General features: G+C 49.0%; 1 protein-coding gene and 1 pseudogene across 1 annotated transcript in view; one reads left to right on the top strand and one right to left on the bottom strand.

Annotated features, from left to right (window-relative positions):
• Positions 1-30: 30 nt before the first annotated feature.
• Positions 31-20,650, bottom strand: part of RHPN2 (rhophilin Rho GTPase binding protein 2) — a 59,208-nt gene continuing 38,588 nt past the window's right edge. Inside the window, exons 6-15 of the mRNA XM_042968064.1 lie at positions 20,448-20,572; positions 18,552-18,718; positions 16,067-16,254; positions 15,506-15,662; positions 12,217-12,336; positions 10,359-10,553; positions 7,897-7,973; positions 6,759-6,905; positions 6,288-6,443; positions 31-1,507 (exon numbers count right to left, since the gene is read on the bottom strand). Coding sequence (XP_042823998.1) covers positions 1,247-1,507; positions 6,288-6,443; positions 6,759-6,905; positions 7,897-7,973; positions 10,359-10,553; positions 12,217-12,336; positions 15,506-15,662; positions 16,067-16,254; positions 18,552-18,718; positions 20,448-20,572 — 1,593 coding nt within the window. The 3' untranslated portion in view covers positions 31-1,246. The remainder of the gene's footprint in view (positions 1,508-6,287; positions 6,444-6,758; positions 6,906-7,896; positions 7,974-10,358; positions 10,554-12,216; positions 12,337-15,505; positions 15,663-16,066; positions 16,255-18,551; positions 18,719-20,447; positions 20,573-20,650) is intronic.
• LOC102970107 lies at positions 12,296-14,568 on the top strand (annotated as a pseudogene).

Here is a 20,650-nt window from a genome sequence, read left to right as displayed (position 1 = left end):
GCTCCCTAAATCCTGTTTTGTGGTGTCAGTCATTATTAAAAAAAAAAAAAAAAAGACGAACAACAGGAAAGTTTTGTGCGTTAGGGTAGAAACCGTTTGAAAGAGGAATGAAATATAAGTGGGAAAAAATGTAAAAAACATTAATTCAGGCAAATGAATATGTTTATTTAAATATTTATACAAAAATGGCCCTAACAGCAGTGGACAGATACACTTTCCCAAATGTGGTTGCTTCCCTTTTGATATTGCACACTAGAAAATATTTAAGTTCTTATTAATTCTCAAAAATAGATTTCAATGCTTTTTTTTTTTTTTAGCTATAGAACTTAAACTATGTCAACCGTGAATCTTACTAGAATCACGGTGTCATCCAACTTGTGAGCAAGAGAGATAGACGGGTAAAAACAAGTCAAACAGAGATTTAAACTAGAATCATTTACACCTTTTACCTGATAAAATGTTTCCAACCCATCTTAGACTCTTAAAATATACAATTATGTACTTCCTACTTTAAACAAACAGAAAAATGTTTTGAGTATCAAACAGTATATCGTCTACCTTGTAGATAGCATCCCCGTCTAACACTGCTACCGTGATAGCAGCTGGTTAATGACATCAAACCAGAAGCAACAATGCTCCCAGATTGTGTGGTTTGTTTTTGTCTAGTAAGTTGTGACAAATTTGGCACTAGACTTTATCTGGAAATAGCATTCATATTACGTAGAAATAATCATAAAATCTTGTCGTTTCAGATTCACAAATTCCCCTTAGGAAGCAGTTGTTTGGAACACTTCTGAGTTATATTACCTTAGTCAATCGTTATAATCCCTTGACCTGCCTTAATTGGGGGGGGGTCATCTGAATTCTGAGTTAAGGAACGATCTGTTACCTAAGCCTGGACACGATGACAAGTAGGACAGCAACAGAGGTAACCCCCTTTAATTCAGATAGTAACAACAAGCTGTAACTGTAGCCATTAAAAATAGCCGTATTTTCAACGCTGTTCTATTTACAATACTTTATATAATAAATAACTTGCAGCAATACGGTGACCCCCCCCCCCCCCCGAAATTTCTAGAAGTTTCTTGTGACTTGCATTCACGGAGACCTACCAGTTGTAAGTTTACCCAGTGAGAAAAGGAGATTTGCGAATATTGAGACACTTTCTATTGTGGCACAAATAGGAAGGCGTGGTCAGCACCAGAGACGTTGGCGTTAGGAGCCTGAACGTTTCTGTTTGCTCACGTTAGTACAGAGAACTATCCGAGTTGAGAAGGCTGAAGGGCGAGGGGAGCTTCTTCTTGACCTGAGGCCTCACAACCCCAACCGACGGGAGGCACAAGGTGCTGGCTGACTTCTGTCTGTTCTTGTTGGTGCCCCAACTCAAAAAAGAAAGCTTCTTCGAGATTTTCTTGGTTTTATCAGTTTTGTCATCATCGTCTATGGCTAAGCAGATCATAGAGTAGGTTTTCTGCATGCCCACAGAGTACGTCGCACACTTATTATGCTGCGCATAGGAAAGAAGAAAAAATGGTGTTAGAAACCCTCCAGACAGCTGCTAAACAATTGATGGCAAAATTCTGCTCTTACGGCATCTTCTCGGCAATTAAGCTGACGTAATTCTGAACCCCAGGTGACTAACACTTACATAGGATTAGGCTCTTAAAAACAAGAACAATTTATTTTTATTTTTATTTTTTTAACATTTATTCATTTTTGAGAGGTGGAGAGAGACAGAGCATGAGTGGGGCAGGGGCAAAGAGAGAGGAGGCACAGAATCCGAAGCAGGCTCCAGGTTCTGAGCTGTCAGCACCGAGCCCGACGCGGGGCTTGAATACACAAACTGTGCGATCATGAGCTGAGCTGAAGTCGGACGCTCAACCGACTGAGCCACCCAGGTACCCCAAAACAAGGACAATTTTTAAGGAATAGACTCACTAGTAGTAATTTAGGCGAGGGACCACTACTCACTTTTTAAGGTTCTTACTCTATTTGTAAAAGTAATACATGCTCATGGCCAACAATATGGAAATGTATATACCGAACAGAAGGTATCCCTCCTACCTTGGCTTCCAGGCCTCTCCCCTGAAGTAACCACTATTTCTGTTACTCTTTTAGAGATAATGTTCATATACAGGTATTGTGTGCACATACTAGTGACCATTGTCCTTCCTTAAAAGGAATACGTGACCCACCGGTCTGCCTCTTGCTTTCTTCACCTAATAAACACTGGACTTCAGTCCAGGCTAGCCAGTGTAAATCAACTCCGTTCTCTTGACCATCTAGAATCCATGGTGAAGATGCTAATTAGCTTTTCCCCCTATCTTTTAAACGGATGAAATAAATATACATAACAGAAAACTGACCATTTTAACCACACTAAAGGGTACAGTTTGGTGGCACGGAGCACATTCACACGGTTGTTCAGCCATCGCCACCAACCGTCTCCAGAACCCTTTCATCTTCCCCAGTTGAAACTCTGTACCCAGAAGCACTACTATCAACTTTTAAAAGATTGCGCAGGGCTCACTTAAGACATCTGAAGATGCTTGCTTTCTGTAACCTTCCATGCGGGTTATCACCTGCTTTGAAGGTCCGCCTGACATTGAGGTTGCTAAGTTCAAGTGTTTACTCAACATCTACTATGTTCCAGGCACTGGGATCAGGCCTTTAAATATATATACAACACATCTAAAGTGGTGGGGTACACTGTTCATAATAGAAATCGGGATTTGAGAGATGGGACGATAAAGAAGGGTATTCACTCTGGAGTCTGGCTCCTTTGGATGAAGATGCCTCTTTTCTATAAAACTGCCATTTAATCCCTCCATACTCTGCAAGACATACACACTACACACTGTTTTTAATGAAAACCAATAACAAACCGTCCTGGATGTAGATGTGATGCTCGCAAACATTTTTCAACTTTAACCTGCTTAGAGTCCATTATCCATCTTTACAACCACTGCCTTACAGACTCCCTCTCCTCTGCCATAGTTCAACCAACAAATGCCAAGTCTAGTGAAACTCTACCCTCTGCCTCCCCCCAGGCCTGCACTCAAATGGCTGCACGTTACTGGGGAACAGCCACCGAGCCAGCTGGCATCCCTTGGCGTTCTAACCCTGACCCCAAACCCCTACTGGGCACCTCAATCCCTGGCACATTATTCTACCAATTTCATTCCTTCTGGAGGTCTCCTGACGCCCCGCACACGTCCTCCTGATACTGCGTTACCTTAATAGCATCTGCCCCTGAAGACCAGTTCTGTGCGCCTGGATCTCCCCCGCCCTCTGGGTGTGCCTTCCTTCCTGCACTCCTGCCTCCCGGCACACGTTGCTGTGTTATCTATATACACCTACACCACCACCGCCTTTGAAAAGCTTCCCTTTTTCCTATGTCCCCCTCCCAGATTGCACCCCAATGTCTGCCCCCTTTCTGCCATTCCCTTTTTGTCTTGGCCTCCAGCAGCATGCTCCCCACTGCCCATCCCAAATATTCCTGGGGCACCCCCCTGACTCACAGCATTAACGGAGCCCAGTCTGAAACCACTGCACCCGTCCCACTTTATACCAATGAGGAAACAGTCCTAAGGAGGGTAGTAACCTGCCGAAGGCCACACAGCTGGTTAGTAGCAGACAGAGCCTGATTCCAGGGCTGGGGTCTCTGCTACATCAGTAGTATTCCAAATAACGCTCCACGGAGGAGTGCCGGGGGGGTCCCCACAATTCAGAGAGTGGGGGAGCAGGTCACCAGTCCAACCAGGGCATGGGCTTTATTGTTCTCATTATCTGGTTTTGTTTGAAGCAAAAGCAATTAAAAACAGCGCTCAGTTGCTATTGTCTAAGGCCTTGCGGGTGAAAAGAATATCACGGTTATTAAACACCTATTGTGAATGGAAATGCATCCCATGCTGGCACTGCCCCCCACCCCCGCCCCATTTTCCTGCAGCTCAGAACCATTCCCTGAGGCCTAAGGTCAGTCATTCCACTGGCAGTAAAGCCAGAAGTCCATTCCAGCACGTCTGAGTCTCAAATCCTTGCTTTTCTACCCCGACCTCAGCACTTTCATGGGCCTGGTTCAAAGTTATAGGATGGAAAGATAAGCCCTTCTCCTTGTACAGCTACGTCTTGTGCTGTGCAACTCCCCACCACCATCACGACATCTCTGGTCCTGAGCCCAGCTCTTTTATTTATCCTTCTTTTGGACAAACTTCTTTTGTTTCTGGTTGGGACCCTGATCCCTTGTCCTGCAATTCTATGGATCTGCCCCTAAAAACTCCATTTCTCATGATCCCTTCTCCAAGATGCTCACTGAGTCCCTCGACTTCATCTTCTTTCATTTTTAAATGGAGACCTAATTCACGTACCATAAAATTCACCACTTTAACACCATTCTGTGGTTTTGAGCATGTTCAGGGTTGTGGAACCACCGTGGGATTTCAGAACGTGTCCTTGCCCTCCAGAAAGCAACCCTGTACCCATCAGTAGTTATTCCCCATTCCCTGACACCCAACCCCTGGCAACCGCTAGTCTACATTGTGTTTCTGTGGATTAGCCTGTTCTGGACGTTTCTTATCAAAGGAATCACAGGATCCATTCACTCTCCAGCCCTCGCTAATCAGAGTTCTGTTGCCATCTCTCCATGAAAAGTGTCCTTTTGTCCGGCTGCCAAATAATAATAGACACGGCTCCGCCTCCCTCCCTCTCCACCTCTTAACTGTATCCTACACAACCAACCGTTCTCTCCTTGATTCCAGAAACTTCTTTATCCTATCTCTCCGAATGCTCCCTCGCAACTTCCTTTGCTACCACTTCTCTTCTAACTGACCTCCAGATGCCTGCGGTGTCTCGTGGATTAGTCCTTGACCCTCAGACCCTCGTGGGCAATTCCATTTAGTCTCTGAACGGCTTTAAATATCATCTCTATGTTGGTGATTCTCAGATATTTCTAGGTCTGACTTTTCTCCCTTGCACTGAAGATTTGAACATCCAGCCGCCTACTTCACATCTACATTTGACGTGTGAAACATTCAAGGTACATCTCTTTGTTTTCTCTCTTCTCTACCTCCCTCGCCCCTGGCCCCCGTTCCCCATCACTACGAAAAAATGGTGCCTTTGTTCAAGCCCCAAACTGAGCGGTCATTTTCCTTTCCATGACGCCTTCTACACAGATCATCTACAAACCCCTGTCAGCTCTACCTACAAAGATACATCTCAGGGGCACGCACCTCCCTCCACCTCTGTCGTCACCCACCCTGGTGTAAGGTGCTCACGTCGCTGGCCCGCACACGTGCTACAGCCAGCTTCCGCTGCGGCCACCCTCCAGGCAACCAGATGTCCTTCTCAAATACATATCACTCCCTTTCTTAAGAGGCTCACTGGCTTCCCAACTCCCACCACTGCCAGTGGGGCCCTGCCTCCCTCGCATCTCATTTCCTGCCACTCCCTCCCTTGTTACCACGTTCCAACTGAGAGGCCTTCTTTCTGTTCCTCTAGCAGAAGCCTCTTCCTGCTACAGGGACTCTGCACCTGTCGATCCCCCTGCCCAGAATGCTCCTCTCGCGCCTCCTCAAATGGCTGGCTCATCCCTGTCACTCACGTCTCTGTGCAAGCCCTGCCTAGAGGAGCCTCTCCCCGCCTCCAATCGTTCTGTCGCGATACACAGTTTATTTTCTGTACCACACTTATCAAAAATCACAACCACTTATTTGCTTATTTAGGGCCAGCATTCTGGGGGCAGGGACCTCATCAGCCTGGTTTAGCTGGAGCTCCAACACCTAGGAAGGGCCTACACACAGGATGCCCTGCCAACACCTGAAGAATGAACCCTGTCATAGAGGGAAGAGTCAAAGGCCCATAATTAAATGTGACCAAGTGTGGTAGAGAATGTACACGGTTTCTCCTGCTGAGGGAGCACGAAGGCTATAACTGCACACGTGAATGTGCACAGGCATCAAACACTTCCCAAGATTTCACGGGGAACAGCCATCACTGCCTCTGACGTGTGGGGAGGGACTTCCACACATCGTCTCGTGCCCTTCTGTAGCATTTGAGTATTTTTTTTTACCGTAAGTACATATGACTTTTGTAACAAATAACTTAATCAGAAAAATAAGTGGTTCTTTTATGTACAGCATTTTTTAGTTTTCCAGCGATCTCTGGCCCAGGGTGTCTGGGGCAGGTCACCGATGCAGGCAGGCGGTGGAGGGTCTGCTGACACGGCTGGGGCTGGACTCACACCAACCCCACTCTGCGCTGCTGTTTCCTGTCAGGGTGTGAGCACTCACCATGGACGAGGTGAAGTCCAGGAGGCTCACGACCTTCATCTCCACGTCGTCCTTGCCCTTGCCCTTCAACAGTTTCATGACCTCGCTCACCGTCAGCCACTTGCAATCCACGTCTCGAATGGACACAATATAATCCCCTTCCTTGGCTCCTGCCAGCTACACACAGCAGGATTTAAATGAAGGTCAGTGTTCTGTTCATTCCAACCCCTGGATCGGTTCCCAAGTGCATTAACAACACAGGTATTTGCATAAGTCTGCTTCAAGACAGCATGCATGAATCCGTTGCTCTCTGGGCGAGTAAGACCCACGAGAGGCCTTTCACACGGTCCGTCTTTTTACAGAGAGGAACCCTAAATTCATTCATACACCCAGATATATTTGTTTGGGCAGCTTTCTTTCTGTTTGGCCTGTTTGACTGCTTGCAAAGATACCAGTAAGTTTTGCTCCCCATCTACGGTGGCACACACTTACCGCAGCAGAGCAGTAAGGGTCCAGGAAGTGGACTTGAACTGGGGAGTTTCCTCTCAAGGTGAACCCCAAATCCCCTTCTTCTGCAGTGAAGTGAATGCTGCGAGGAGGTGTCCATTTCTTGTTCGCCGAAAACACCGACAGGGGGCCCTGCGGAACAGCATCGTTAGGTGCAGGATCCGAAGGCTGAATCAAGCACTTGAAAGCTGAGGGGCTCCTGGCTGGCTCAGTTGGTTAAGCGTCCGACTCTCGATTTCCGCTCAGGTCATGATCTCGCGGTTTGTGAGTTCGAGCCCCATGTCAGGCTCTGGGCTGAGCGCACGGAGCCTGCTTGGGATTCTCTCTCTCCCTCTCTCTGTCCCTCCCCGTTTGCTCACACACTCTCTCTTTCATTTAAAAAAATGAAAGCTACGGGAAATGTCACCTTGTTGTCCTTGCAGATGTCACCTGGCCTTGCTCAGAGACTAATGACAGCGTCTGGGATAATACATGCTACAGCAGTCACACAGGAACATCCAACTGCCATTTTCTCTAAAATATCCAATATATTTTAAAGAAAATGTTCTTTAAAATTTTTTTTTAACATTTATTTATTTTTGAGACAGAGACAGAGCATGAACGGGGGAAGGTCAGAGAGAGAGGGAGACACAGAATCTGAAACAGGTTCCAGGCTCTGAGCTGTCAGCACAGAGCCTGACGCAGGGCTTGAACTCATGGACCACGAGATCATGACCTGAGCCGAAGTCGGATGCTTAACCGACTGAGCCACCCAGGCACCCCTAAAGAAAATGTTCTTTAAAAAGTCATCTTATGGGCACCTGGGTGGTTTGGTTGGTTAACTGTTTGACTTAGGCTCAGGTCATGATCTTGAGGCTTATGAGTTTGAGCCCTGCGTTGGGCTCTGTGCCTGCTTCGGATTCTGTGTCTCCCTCTCTCTCTGTCCCTCCCCTGCTGGCACTCTGTCTCTCTCTCTCTCTCTCTCTCAAACATTAAAAAAAAATTTTTTTTAAAGTCATCTTAACAAAAACTATATCAAGTCTCCAATTAAAAAAAGTATAGTTACCTAAAAATAGCCTTTTATATACTTGCAGCTTATATGAGCTGTCCCCTTGAGTCATCACGGAATAAGCATTCAACATACCAGCTTTTGGAAGAAGTCTGTTGCTGTCACCTTGGAGAACTGTGGCAATATAATTTCAACCTCTTGCTCAGTCTTAGCTGGAAAAGAACATTAGAAGTGAAAGCGTAAATGTTTCTATAATTGAAAGTTATCCTTGAAAACTCAGGTCTAAGTCTTCTCTCTGAAGAGAAGAGGGAGCAAACCTTTCTCCTAGTCACCTGGCCTTCCTCTTGGTCTAGACAAGTGGTACAGAAGAGGGACTGACTGTCAACCCCCTGGCCCAGTGTCAGCTGCACCTTCCATCCGGGCACCTACTGTGAGCCATACCTCACTCTGGGGCTGGGACAGACCAGTGACAATCAAGACACATCCCCTGCCTTCGAGGAGTGTGTTTATATTCTAGTGGACTTCCTTTGGCACTCGGGAAACCCGACCGAGAAGTAGTCTACATTTCAGGGGTGGCTGTTACAGAAGGAAGGACCCAGCACAGAGTCCCGGGTGAGATGAGCTTCCTCCTTTCATCATTAATGTGGGATATGAGGATTTCAGGGGGACGTCGGTTTGCCCGGTTGCATCCACTGATAGCTTAAATCTCCACCGTCACATTCATGGGACGCTCACGCCAACTCTTACCATGAAGCTAGGCAGTTCCTGACAAAGGATCCCAGAGCAGGCCAAGAATACATGAAGAGCAGTATACAAAGGAAACCTGGGGAAGAAGCCTGGCCCTGCCGAGACAGAACACACCCCTCTATTCACAAGATGGCCCTGTGGCTTCTCACAAAGTGCCTGACTCAGTGTCGGGCTCGGACGGGGTGCTCATCTACTCCCAGAGTGGCACCACCAGCCTTGGGCGGCCTTCCCAGGAGCCGCGCTCCCCCACTCCCTCCGTGGAGGTGATGTCTCTACTTCCTGGCCACGCAGTACACTGTGTGGACACGGGGGCCAAGGAAGGAGCCAGTGTCCATGAAGGAGAATCACAGGGCACCATGCCTGCTTCCACCTGCCAGCCTGGTCACCCGGGGCAAAGACTCTGATTTCCCTAAGCCTTTACTGCCTCATCTTTAAGATGAGGGCAATACCAGTGCCTCCCTAAAGAGTTGGAGGAAGAGTTGAAGGAGATTCCGTATATATAGGGTGCTCACTGTTGTGCCTGGCAGACCTCAAGTGCTCAGTAGGTACCAGCCAGCGTTACCACAGACAAGCCCGGGCTCCAGCTTGCGCAGGGCTCCATCTCTCAGGAACTGGTCCCCGGAAATTGGGGTGGAACTTTAACAGACTAGGGACCGAGGTGTAGGAAGTGGGGTGGAAGGAAGTATGGACAAAGGAGGTTCTCTCGATTGGGCCACCTCCCCCCAACTCCTCGAAAGATCCTGTCATCCCTTCACCGTCAAGTCACCTCTCAGAGGGGCCTCCCAACCCCCACCTCCTGGGGCAGAACCGACAACCACCCCCTCTCCCCTCCCCCCACCAAGGGCAGCAACGACTGTCCAAAATGCCTCCATCCTCCTGAGCCCAGGACGGTAATGAATCCCTTGGAAATGCTCAGAAAGTGTTGGCGGTGTGTGATCTCACTTGAACTCACAGAAGCAGAGAGAACGGTGGGTGACGGTGGGGGTGAGGTAACGTTGGTCCGAGTGTACAAATGTCCTGTCCCGCGAGATGAGGAGGTTTTAGAGAGCTAACACACAGCGGGGGGACTAGAGCTAACACTATACTGTATACTTGAAATTTGCTGGGAGGACAGATCTTCAGTGTTCTTACCACACACACCCATGCACACGATAAACTAGGTTTTGAAGCATTTTCACTGTCAAGGTAAAAATTTTCCCCACATCCCCTGATTCCACTATATTTACTTCTCATTTCATAATAAAAATGATTTGTTGTCCTACAAAAAGAATGAGAGAAAATGTTGGCGTGGCTAAAGGATGTAGAGACCAGGAAAGAGCAAGCATAGGAAAGGGAATATGGAAGCCTTTGGCTTTAAAACCATGGAGCCGGAGGTAGAAGACACAGCAAAGGGCACTCCCAGAAGGCAGAGGGACTGTGGGGCGTGGGGTGTAGCAAAAACACCAAGGCAGAGGTAGTTTCCGAGGTCTCCTGACCACAGGGGACGGCTGGAGCCCCGGGGAGCTTGTGCGACTTTAAGGAAAGGCATCTGGATGAGGCAAAGCAGCGAGAGCAGACTCTCAAGAATGCCTGAGGGGTGGGTGGGATTGGGCAAGAACAGTCAGCCAAGGGGGTTGTGAAGGAGATGAAGACAAGCCAGGCAGCAGGGCGCCCGGACACCAAGGGGGCACGCTGAGGGGCAGAAAGGAGTCACATGCTACAACGACCATAAAGAAGGCCCCGCGCTGCGTGAGCAGCAGATAACTCCAGGGTGAGAGCAGTACCCAGCACACAGCAGGGTCTGCCCCAGCCTTCCAAGATGAGCACACACAGGCCACGCCCCCAGAGAAACGGGCTCCTGGGCCACTCACAGATAATGTCAGGGGCATCCATCAAGTTCAGCAGCTCATCGTCCTCTTGGTGCTGAGCGTACTTGAGCCGGGAGCGCTGGTGCGCTGCGGACAGCACCTCCTGGAGCACGTCAATGTGGCGAAGTTTCTTGCACAAGCTGGCCTCCCTCACAGACTCTTCGTGGTGGGCAATGGCTCTGCGCAGGTGGGACTTGCCTGCCGACAGAAAAGCACCCCCCGTGACATCAGCGTCCCAAAGTGCAGTGTGAATGTGTCAGGGAGAGCCAAAGTGCCCCAGCACCAGCCCAGAAAGGTGGACCTTCTCTTTTCTGAAGGATCTGCCTGGACGGCTCACTCAGGTCTATAAAACATCCATTGAGCAAATAGTTACCACGTGTTCTAGGCGGTAGAGATAAAGCAGCAGACAAAAACTAGCCTCTGTCGTCACGGAGTTTATGTGCTAGTGGTTGAAGAGAGATCACGAAGGAGCAAAGAAACAGGCAGGGGACCGTGTGGCAATGAGGTTATGGAGAAAAATAAAGCAGGGCAGGTAGCAGATACAGCAAAAGAAGACCGGGAACAAAGAGTTGCTCTTCTCTGATGGGTGATCTGGGAAGGCCTTTTGGAAGGTACCTTTTTCAGTTTTACTTTTGAATGTTTATTTATTTTTGAGAGCCAGAAACAGAGTGTGAGTGGGGGAGGAGCAGAGAGAGAGGGAGACACAGAATCTGAAGCAGGCTCCAGGCTCTGAGCTGTCAGCACAGAGCCCGACGTGGGGCTCGAACCCACGAACTGTGAGATCATGACCTGAGCCGAAGTCAGTCGCTTAACCGACAGAGCCACCCAGGCGCCCCGAAGGTGACTTCTGAGTAGAGCCCCGAAGGAGGCAAGGGAGCAGCCATAGGATATCACAGGAAAGCACTCCTGAAAGCAGGAACAGCAAGTGCAAAGGCCCTGGGGCAAGACTAAGCCTATTATGTGTTCAAGGGTAACAAGGAGCTTGAGGGTATGGCTGGAGGGAGAGGGCCAGAGCAAAAGGCAGGAACTATGAGGCCAGAGACAGCAGGGGTCAGACCATGTCCAGCCTTACCAGTGCAGGGTGAAGGCTTCTGCCCCTACTCTGGGTGAGATGGGAGCCCATTAGGGTATGAACAGAGGCCTCATGTGAACTGACTATGAAGGAGCAAAGGGAAAGCAGGGGGACCAGTTATGAGCCCTTTGGGTCTCTATTTCCTCAACTATAAAGTGGACCATCCCTACGTCACAGGGTTGTGTGAGGCTGAAGGGAGTCGATGTTTGTTAAGTAAGCACATCATACGTGTGGCTTGGACCAGGGTGGTAGCTAAGAAGTGGTCAGATCTGGGACGTGTTTTCTAGGGAGAGTCAACAGGATCTGCCAATCAAATGTGGGACGAGAAAGAAAACTGGAGGCAGAAGGTGAGCCCCAGGTTTCTGGCCTGTGCACTTAGAAGGCTGGAGTTGCCATCGAGGAGATGAGACGAGGGCAGGTCTGGGCAGGAGAGGAATTCAGCTTCACACGTGAAAAGAGATCTTCACTCTGAGACTTGGCAGGGGCCAAACTAGGACGATTCATCACCAGTTCTTAGGTGTGACAGAAGAAAGTTAACAGACACGTCCTTCTACATTTGGATGACCCAGGGCCAGCCCTGGACCTCTAGGGCTCTGGAAGATGGTCAAAGCTCTGGCCCGGGCCCTCACAGAACCTGCGAGAACACGGTTCCAGAAGCCTGTTGAGTCTTCAGAATGTGCCTCATGATAACTGATCCACAGTGGCCATGACGACTCAGGATGCCCTGCTCTCTGAGCCCTGTCCCGGGGACCTGTCCGGGGCCCTGTGAGCAGGACAGGCGTCACGTACCCAGCAGTCGGCGCTGGTGACCGTTCTTCAGCGTGGCCAAGGGCGTCAGTCCCTCCGGCATGTGGTCATAGAGCTGGGACAGGCACTTCTCCTGATGGTCCTCGTCTGCGCCAGGCTTCACTGCAATGGAAGCCACAGGGTAAATCCCTTCTTGACACAGACGCGGCCACAGACTCTGGAGACGGTGCCGAAGACCCCTTAGGGAGATCTCTCTCAACCACGTCTCCAGTCTTCCTTCTCCAGTTTTACAAGGCACTTGGGACGATAGGTCTTTCTGCCCCTGGACACGCCCTTGGCTACTTTGCGTACCCGGGGCCAGGCACACTCTGGGGGCTCATGGTTTGGCTCTGGGCCCCCAACTCCTCCAACTCCCCCACCTCACGGAACCTTCTAGCGTAGCCCCGCCTCAGACCTCTGGTGGCCTCCACGCCTGTACCCTCCCTGGCACGTGTCCCCTCTCTAGCCTCACCACCTCAACACTTCCGGCCTCCCTTCCCCAGCTCAGCTAGCGTTCTTGCTCTGGCTGTCCTTTTCCTCCTTGCTCAGCCGCAAAAGTCTTCCTCAGAGTTCAAAGGCCAACTCAAACGTCACCACCTCTGAGAAGCCTTCCGTGACCTCACCAAGGAGTCCAACTGCTGCCTCATTTGTGTTTCTACCGCAATTACCAAAGTGTCGTTCTTTCTATTGGTTTACGTGACTTATCCCGTCTAATAGACTCTACATTAACACTGGCAGTAGCAGCTACCATTTCCCGAGCGTCCACTAGATATGAGGGACTATTTAGCTTTGCACACAGGCACCTGGTTTTCCCAAGTGCCCTATGAGATAGGTTTTCTTCATATCCCCATTTTATAGGTGAGAAAACTGAGGCACAGAAAATTAAGGAAATTAACTAAGACCACACAGCTAGTAAATGGCAGGTTGTCATAGGAACCCAGGCAGTGTGGCTCCAGAGGTGGTCCTTTTCATTACTTTGGAGGGCTACTTTGATTGGAAGTAATGACAACAGAAGTCCCATCTGACCTCAGATCAGAGCCAAGACTAGGGTGAGGAGGGCAAGACACCTTGCTTGGGCTAAAAATGTAAGAGGGCATCCAAAACTCATCAATCAGAAGACATGATAGTTTAATGCAATTTTTTAAATATCAAAATTAATGCTAAAAAATGCATGATGAAGAAACATCAAAATTTCTCTCGGCCTCAGTTTCCAGTGTAGCTCAGCACAGCATTGTTATTGATCTGTAGTCTCTATTTAAAATATGGATCACCATTGGGGCACCTGGGTGGCTCAGTCAGTTAAGTGTCTGACTTCAGCTCAGGTCATGATCTCACGGTCTGTGAGTTTGAGCCCCACATCTGGCTCAGTGCTGACAGCTCAGAGCCTGGAGCCCTGCTTCAGATTCTGTGTCTCCCTCTCTCTCTGTCCCTCCCCCACTCAAACTCTGTGTGTGTCTCTCTCTCTCTCTCAAAAATAAACATTAAAAAAAATAAAGAAAATTTGGATCGCCATGGATTATATGGTTTTTGCATTAGTTTTGATTCATTTAAATGTTTATTTATTTTGCGGGAGAGAGAGAGAGAGAATCCCCCTTGTGAGCAGGGGAGGGGCAGAGAGAGAGGGAGAGGATCCCAAGCAGACTCCCTGCTGTCAGCGCAGAGCCCGACATGGGGCTCGATCTCACAAACCGTGAGATCATGATCTGAGCCAAAATCAAGAGTCGGACACTTAACCAACTGAGCCACTCAGGTGCTCTGGTTTTGATTCATTCAAAATATCACATCCAGGGCGGCAGCTGCAGCAGCGAAATGTCGGAGACCGTGGTGGACACCGGGCGGCTGATCACCAAGCCCCAGAACCCGAATGATGCCTACGGGCCGCCCAGCAACTTCTCGAGATCGATGTGAGCAACCCGCAGACGGTGGGGGTCGGCCAGGGCCGCTTCACCACCGACGAAATCAGGGTCAAGACAAAGCTGCCTATTTTCAAGCTGAAGGAATCTACTATTAGAAGATACAGTGACGTTGAGTGGGTGCAAAGTGAATTAGAAAGAGAGAGCAAGGTTGTAGTTCCCCCGCTGCCTGGAAAAGCATTTTTGCGTCAACTTCCTTTCAGAGGAGATGATGGAATATTTGATGATAATTTTATTGAAGAAAGGAAGTGAGGGCTGGGGCAGTTTATAAACAAGCTCGCTGGTCATCCTCTGGCACAGAATGAACGTTGTCTTCACATGTTTTTACAGGACGAAATTATAGATAAAGGCTATACTCCATCTAAAACAAGACATGCCTGAAATTTGGTGAGAAGGGGCAAAAAAACACAAACAAAACAACTTTCCGTGACTATTAATGATTCGTGTGCACCAGTGAAGAGGTTCTATCTAACTTTTAGCACGCTGCATGGAAACGGGTATAACATGCCTTCAGTATACTAACATGCATATGCTCAGTCTTGTTTTGTTTGGTTTTGGCAGTTGACAAGAAGTTAATTTGCTTTAGTGAAAATCCCTTGTTCCAGCCTTTCTGGCTCTTTCTTGCTGTTGTCATGTGGTACACACTATAACCCCACAAACCTGTTACTCCAGCATAATCTGCAGAATCCTAACTAAAGTTACTGACTTCGTCTTATCTGCGCAGTTTTTGTGTCCTGTTTGCTTCTTGAATCTGATTAACTAGAATATTTCTCTTACCCCTTTTTAATATGTGATGTCACTTGTCCTAATTTATGGTTAGAAGCACTACCCCATTGGTTTCCAGTCCCCTACGTGTGAGATATACACTTGTGTGCGAAAAGTATCTCCCTTCAGGCTTGTAATACCCTTCACGTGGAAGATCAGTGAGGGAAATCTTTATATTCTGTACAAAAACAAAATCCAATTTATAGACTAAAATCATTTGTCTAAAAATTTGTTTTCAAGTAAAAATAAAAATGCATTTCTGATATGCACTGAAAAATAAAATAAAATAAAATAAAATACCACATCCAAAGATCATCCTGAATACTGAGCTTGGGGGCATCCCCTTGGATGCGGTGCCCAGGGGAGTGTTTCACTGATGTTAACCCTGGGCTCACCTCCAGGGGAAAAGTCCTCTCCTAGGAGCTGTCTGCTCCATCTCAGGCAGAACCGCACGACCCCTCTTCCTCCACAACGGGAACGTACAGCCCCTAATCCCACACGGGCCCCCAGGCTGTGAGCATCTCCAGAGAGGCAGGCAGCTCTCGCTCAGCTCACAATGTCCCAGAAGCACAACCCAGACCAAAGCCCAGAGCCTCCAAGCCCACAAGCCTTACACTGGTGATCAATGAGAAGCGTGGCTACAAAGTAGTGGGCCAGGGCTCCGTAGTGGTGGGCCTTCACACAGGCCAGGCTGGCCCAGGAGTAGGGGATGTTCTCCTTCACCGGTGCCTGGCTCATGGCCGCATGCAGCTGCCGATAGACTTCCCCGACCTGAAACAGAAGGAACGCTGGGAACGGGAAGCCTGGCACAGGGGTGCTCACGCACCCAGGGCGCAGAAAAAGAGCCCTTTCTTCTACGGAGCGGCCTTGCTGGAGGCCGCTCCAGAATCTGGGAGCAGCTCCAAGGGTGCCTCGTTCTTTCGGTGTCATAGTTAACAGGGAGATCAGGCAACTGTCATTATGCTGGTTTTTAGGCTAAGCTACAGATGGAATCAGTGATCCGTATCTAAAACGCCACACTTGCCAAGAAAATGCAAGCTAGCGCTCTGGCCAGGGCGGGCACGCTGCCCAGGTCACGGGCAAGCTGCCGCGGGCTTGTTCCCCGCTGCTTCCAGGGGGCCCACACCAGCACATCCTGCCCACCCCCAGAAGTCACGGGAACCAGAACGCCTTACCTTGGCAGCCTCCTGAGCCACCTTCACCAGCATGAAGAACTCGTTCCGGATCCCAGGAAGGCAGATTTTCTCAAAGACATTTTCCTGGGCTTGTGCAAGCATCATTTTGACCAGCACACTGAGCATGGCAGGACTCATGTCATAACTCGGAGTATGAGTGAACGTCTCTTTCAGATGATTTAAAACCCCTACGAATTGGAAATTTTTTTTCACATTAGTTGGGGATACTACTCTCACTGGTATCTGGGAGCATCTTAAAAAATCTGATTCTCAGGGCGCCTGGGTGGCTCAGTCAGTTAAGTGTCCGACTTCGGCTCAGGTCATGATCTCATGGCTTGTGAGTTCGAGCCCCGCGTTGGGCTCTGGGCTGACAGCTCAGAGCCTGGAGCCTGTGTCGGATTCTGTGCCTCCCTCTCTCTGCCCCTCCCCTGTTCACACTCTGTCTCTGTCTCTCTCAAAAATGAGAATAAAACATTAAAAAAAAATCTGAGTCTCAATCATGGTAAGATCCAGCAATTCTACTCCTAGGTACATACCCTGAAGAAGTGAAAGCAGGAATGGAAACCGATACTTAGACACCCACATTCATGGAAGCATTGGTCATAACAGCCCAAAGGTAGAATTGTCCATCGACATATGGTCAAACAAAATGTGGTGTATACATACGATGGAATAGTTTTCAGCCTTCAAAAGGAAGGAAATTCTGACACATGCTAAAACATGGACGAAGACGTTACGCTACGTGAAATAAACCCGTCACAAGGACAAACACTGTATGATTCCGTGAGATGAGGTGTCTGGCAGAGTCAAATTCAGAGAGACAGAGAGTAGCATGCTGGTCACCAGGGGCTGGGGCAGAAGGGAATAGACAGTTAGTATTCAATGGGGACAGAGTTTCAGTTTGGGCAGATGACAAGGTCCTGGCGACAGACCGTTGCACAACAGCGTGAATGTACTTAATGCCAATGAACTGAACACTTAAAATTGGCTGCCAACGGTCATTTTTCTCTTGTATGTTTTACCACGATTTAAAAAATCGGATCCTTTTCCAAAACATTTACCTCTGCATCAAGCAAGGAAACCAGCCTACTCCCTGTTTGTTCCTGTCTCACCTGGGACAATTGTTGAGAAATTCCATACATGACCAGGCATTTAATGGAGGTGAAAGCAGAAAGCAGGCAGGATGACGGGAGGGCTCTCGGACGGACACGCTCACACGGAACACCTGGGTCATTACAAAACTCAGGGCTTTTCCCCAGGACCTCAGGAAAGATCGACTCCCCCACTCCAATGGGAATGTTCCCGCTGTAGCCCTTAGCTGACTTTTTTATAGGTTAGAAAATTAACTGTCACAGCCTTCACTGACAATCAACCCCAGGCTGAAATAAAATCCCTGACATGAATCCCATCTGACTGGTTCCTCTGGTTTTGTTGCAAAGCGTAAGCTGCCCTGTGGACGATGGCAATGGCTGCAGGCTATTTGCTCCTTTCTGGGTCTGCTCCCACTCTGTTCTTGTGCTTAATGTCGTCTATACTGCTGTAATCTTAGAGATGGGTCACCAAGCACACCTGCTTTAGGTTCCTCAGAAAGAAAATGAGCCCAGAAAAGGACTGACAGTGAAAGAAATCCGCTCCCACGTGGAACCTTAGCGCGTCGTTTTATCCCAAGGGATCTGTCATTTTAACAGAAGCAATTTCACGATCAGCCAAAATGGCAAAGGCTTGCAGAGTGAGATACCCGGAAAGTTCTCCGCTGGGAGTAATGCCCCAAAGCAGTGACAAGGGCCAGCTTGGAATGAACCCTGACATGAAGCCAGTGGAGGGGGTCGTGCTGTGGTCGGTGCTGTGTCGCCGTCCCACCCACCATTTCTCAGGGCGAGTCTGCCAGACACAGGCCGTGCTGGAGGGGAGCAATGCGGGGCCCTCAGACACCCAGGAGCCAGGCCCACCCGCTGCGCCCAGCCTGGTGACCCCCACCCCGCTACAGGCTGGCGTTAAGTGTCGCTTCACAGAGGGCTGAGAGGAGCAATCTCAGGGAGGCAAGCTTTGCAGAATGGGCACACGATAAAGGCACGGACAGTAAAATGCCGCGATGAACCACGCCTGATAAAAGAAAACCGAAAAGAGCCTACACTTGCACTATTTTGAGAGAACGTATTCCCTTCTTCAATAAATACAGTGTTCAAAAGAGCAACTCATTCACTACCATCCTCGGGGCCAGCTGTTTGGAAAAGATTAATTGTTAACCATGGGACTCGTTCGCAGTGTGCATGAGCCAAACCCAGACTGAGGCGACAGGGTTTGAGCCATTAAGCAGTTCTCTCGGTGGGAAGATAACACCAGCGAGAGAAACCTGCCTGGCCCTTGCAGGCCTGTGAGGCTCCTCGTGAGCCCGGGTTAGACTCACTGACCCTCTTCCACTGCAGTGCCCAGTGCCAGCTGGTGGGGCCAGGACTGTATCCCAGCAGCCCTTGCGGAGACACACCTGCTGCTCTCTGAAAGGCGTCCACCGCACTCTCCAGCCCAGCCTGCGTCTGTCGATCGCACCGGGTCCCGATCTGTGTGTAGAGGGCTCCGATGTTAAACAGAATGCTGGCTTTCTCCAGTAGCAGGTTCTGCTGGCTAACTGGCACCCCGGTGAGGGAGTCATACCTATTTAAAAGAAACGGTTTTGAGAATACAGATCATTTGGCTAGTGAATGCCGTTCTGGATGAAAACGGACAAAGTGTATTTCTTGAATGAAACTCAAAAACACACATGCAATGAAGCATTCGTTTCCAAGCAAGACAATGGGTCTGATCTCACACAAGATCAGGTGCCCACAATCTCACACAAGAAAAAGGCTTCTCCACCAAGATGTCCTTCCATAAGTGAATGGATAAATAAACTGTGGCACAACAATACAGTGGGATATCACTTAGCAATAAAAAGAAATGAGTTATCGAGCCGTGAGAAGGCATGCAGGAAACTTGAATGCGTATTTCTAAGTGAAAGGAAGCCAATCTGAAAAAGGGCTACATACTGTACGAGTCCAACTATCTGACAATCTGGAAAAGGCAAACAATGGAGACAGAAAGAATCAGCAGGGTTGTGGGGGAAGGGGAGGGACAAAAGATGGAACAGAGAATTGTAAGGGGGTGAAACTACTCTGCATCATAGTACAATGCAGATACGTGTCCTTATACATGTATCAAAACCCATGAAATGCCTCCCACCAAGAGTGAGCCCCAATGTTAACTATGGACTTTGGGTGGTAATGGGAGAGCCCGGGCATGTGTGGGGGGCAGAGGGTATAGGGGAAATTCTCTTTTAAAAAAAATTTTTTTTTAACATTTATTTATTTTTGAGAGACAGAGGGAGACAGAGCATGAGCAGGGGAGGGGCAGAGAGAGAAGGAGACACAGAATCTGAAACAGGCTCCAGGCTCTGAGCTGTCAGCACAGAGCCCGGCACGGGGCTCGAACTCACAAACTGCGAGATCATGACCTGAGCCGAAGTCAGACGCTTAACGGACTGAGCCACCCAGGCGCCCCGAAATCTCTCACTTTTTCTGTGAACCTAAAACTGTTCTAAAAAATAAGGTGTATTAAAAAAAACACAGGTCTTCTCCTAAATGTAACACAGCCGTTACTAACCCCTCATAATTCTTCCTCAAGTCTAAAAGACTGGGGATTTGTTTTAAAGTTCACATGTCAACCAGGAGATAGATGTGAAGCTTCCTACTAATTCAACACGGAGGAGAAACACTTTCAGCCTTTTCACTGTGAGTAGGCAGCTAAGGCATCTTTAGCAAAAGTCATCCGCCTGATCATTCAAAAGGACAGCATCACTAATCACCAGCTGTGGTGAAATGCGGCTCTGAACATGCCCCATAGCTCTTGGCATTTCCTCCCCTTTCGCCCATGCTAAGTACACTCAGAGAAGAGGTACAGCATCTCCAAAGTAGTTAAATGACACTACCCTTCGAAAATACCAACTCTCGAGAAGAATCAAATGTTCTGCTCAGGGTTTTAAGAGCCGATCTATTTCCGTTTGCTGCCTTTGTCGTTGGGACAAAACCTGATCCCCACCCCCTGCCCCATCTGGAACAAGAATCTTGCTTCTTGTTAGTTCCACCTCAGAGCCCCGGTGTTCCCCCAACAATAAAATGAGCACGAAAAAATGCCTCTTCTGCTCGGCTCACTTGTTCTGAGAAGCAAGAAACCACGGTCTGTTGGAGCCTCCTCCCCTTGGGTCCCCTTCATAAATAAACACCGGTTTATCTACACGTCTCCAGGCTCTCCTGTATAAATGGGACCGCTTGAAAGAGGGGGCTGTGGTTGCAGAGGAGCCCCTGGGGTGCTGACGGGGAAGACAGCAGCAGGGACCCCGGGCACCTACCACGTAAACAAGAGCCCCATCTGTCGGGTGGGCGGGAAGAATCGGCTCTCCACAAATCCCAGCTGGATGAAGTAACTCATCAACAGTTCGACACCGGCCTCATCCCGGCTGGGTGTCCGGCAGGCCTGAAAGGAGAGGAGCCATGGATGGCGGGGGGGCAGGTGAGGACACAGCCGATGCCTGCCTCCCCTCGCCCCCCCACT

The sequence above is a fragment of the Panthera tigris genome, chromosome E2 (genome assembly GCF_018350195.1).
Source record: "Panthera tigris isolate Pti1 chromosome E2, P.tigris_Pti1_mat1.1, whole genome shotgun sequence".
In the NCBI taxonomy this organism is placed as follows: Eukaryota; Metazoa; Chordata; class Mammalia; order Carnivora; family Felidae; genus Panthera; species Panthera tigris.
The sequence above is the reverse complement of the archived record's forward strand: the minus strand, read 5'-3'. Positions and strand labels throughout refer to the sequence as shown.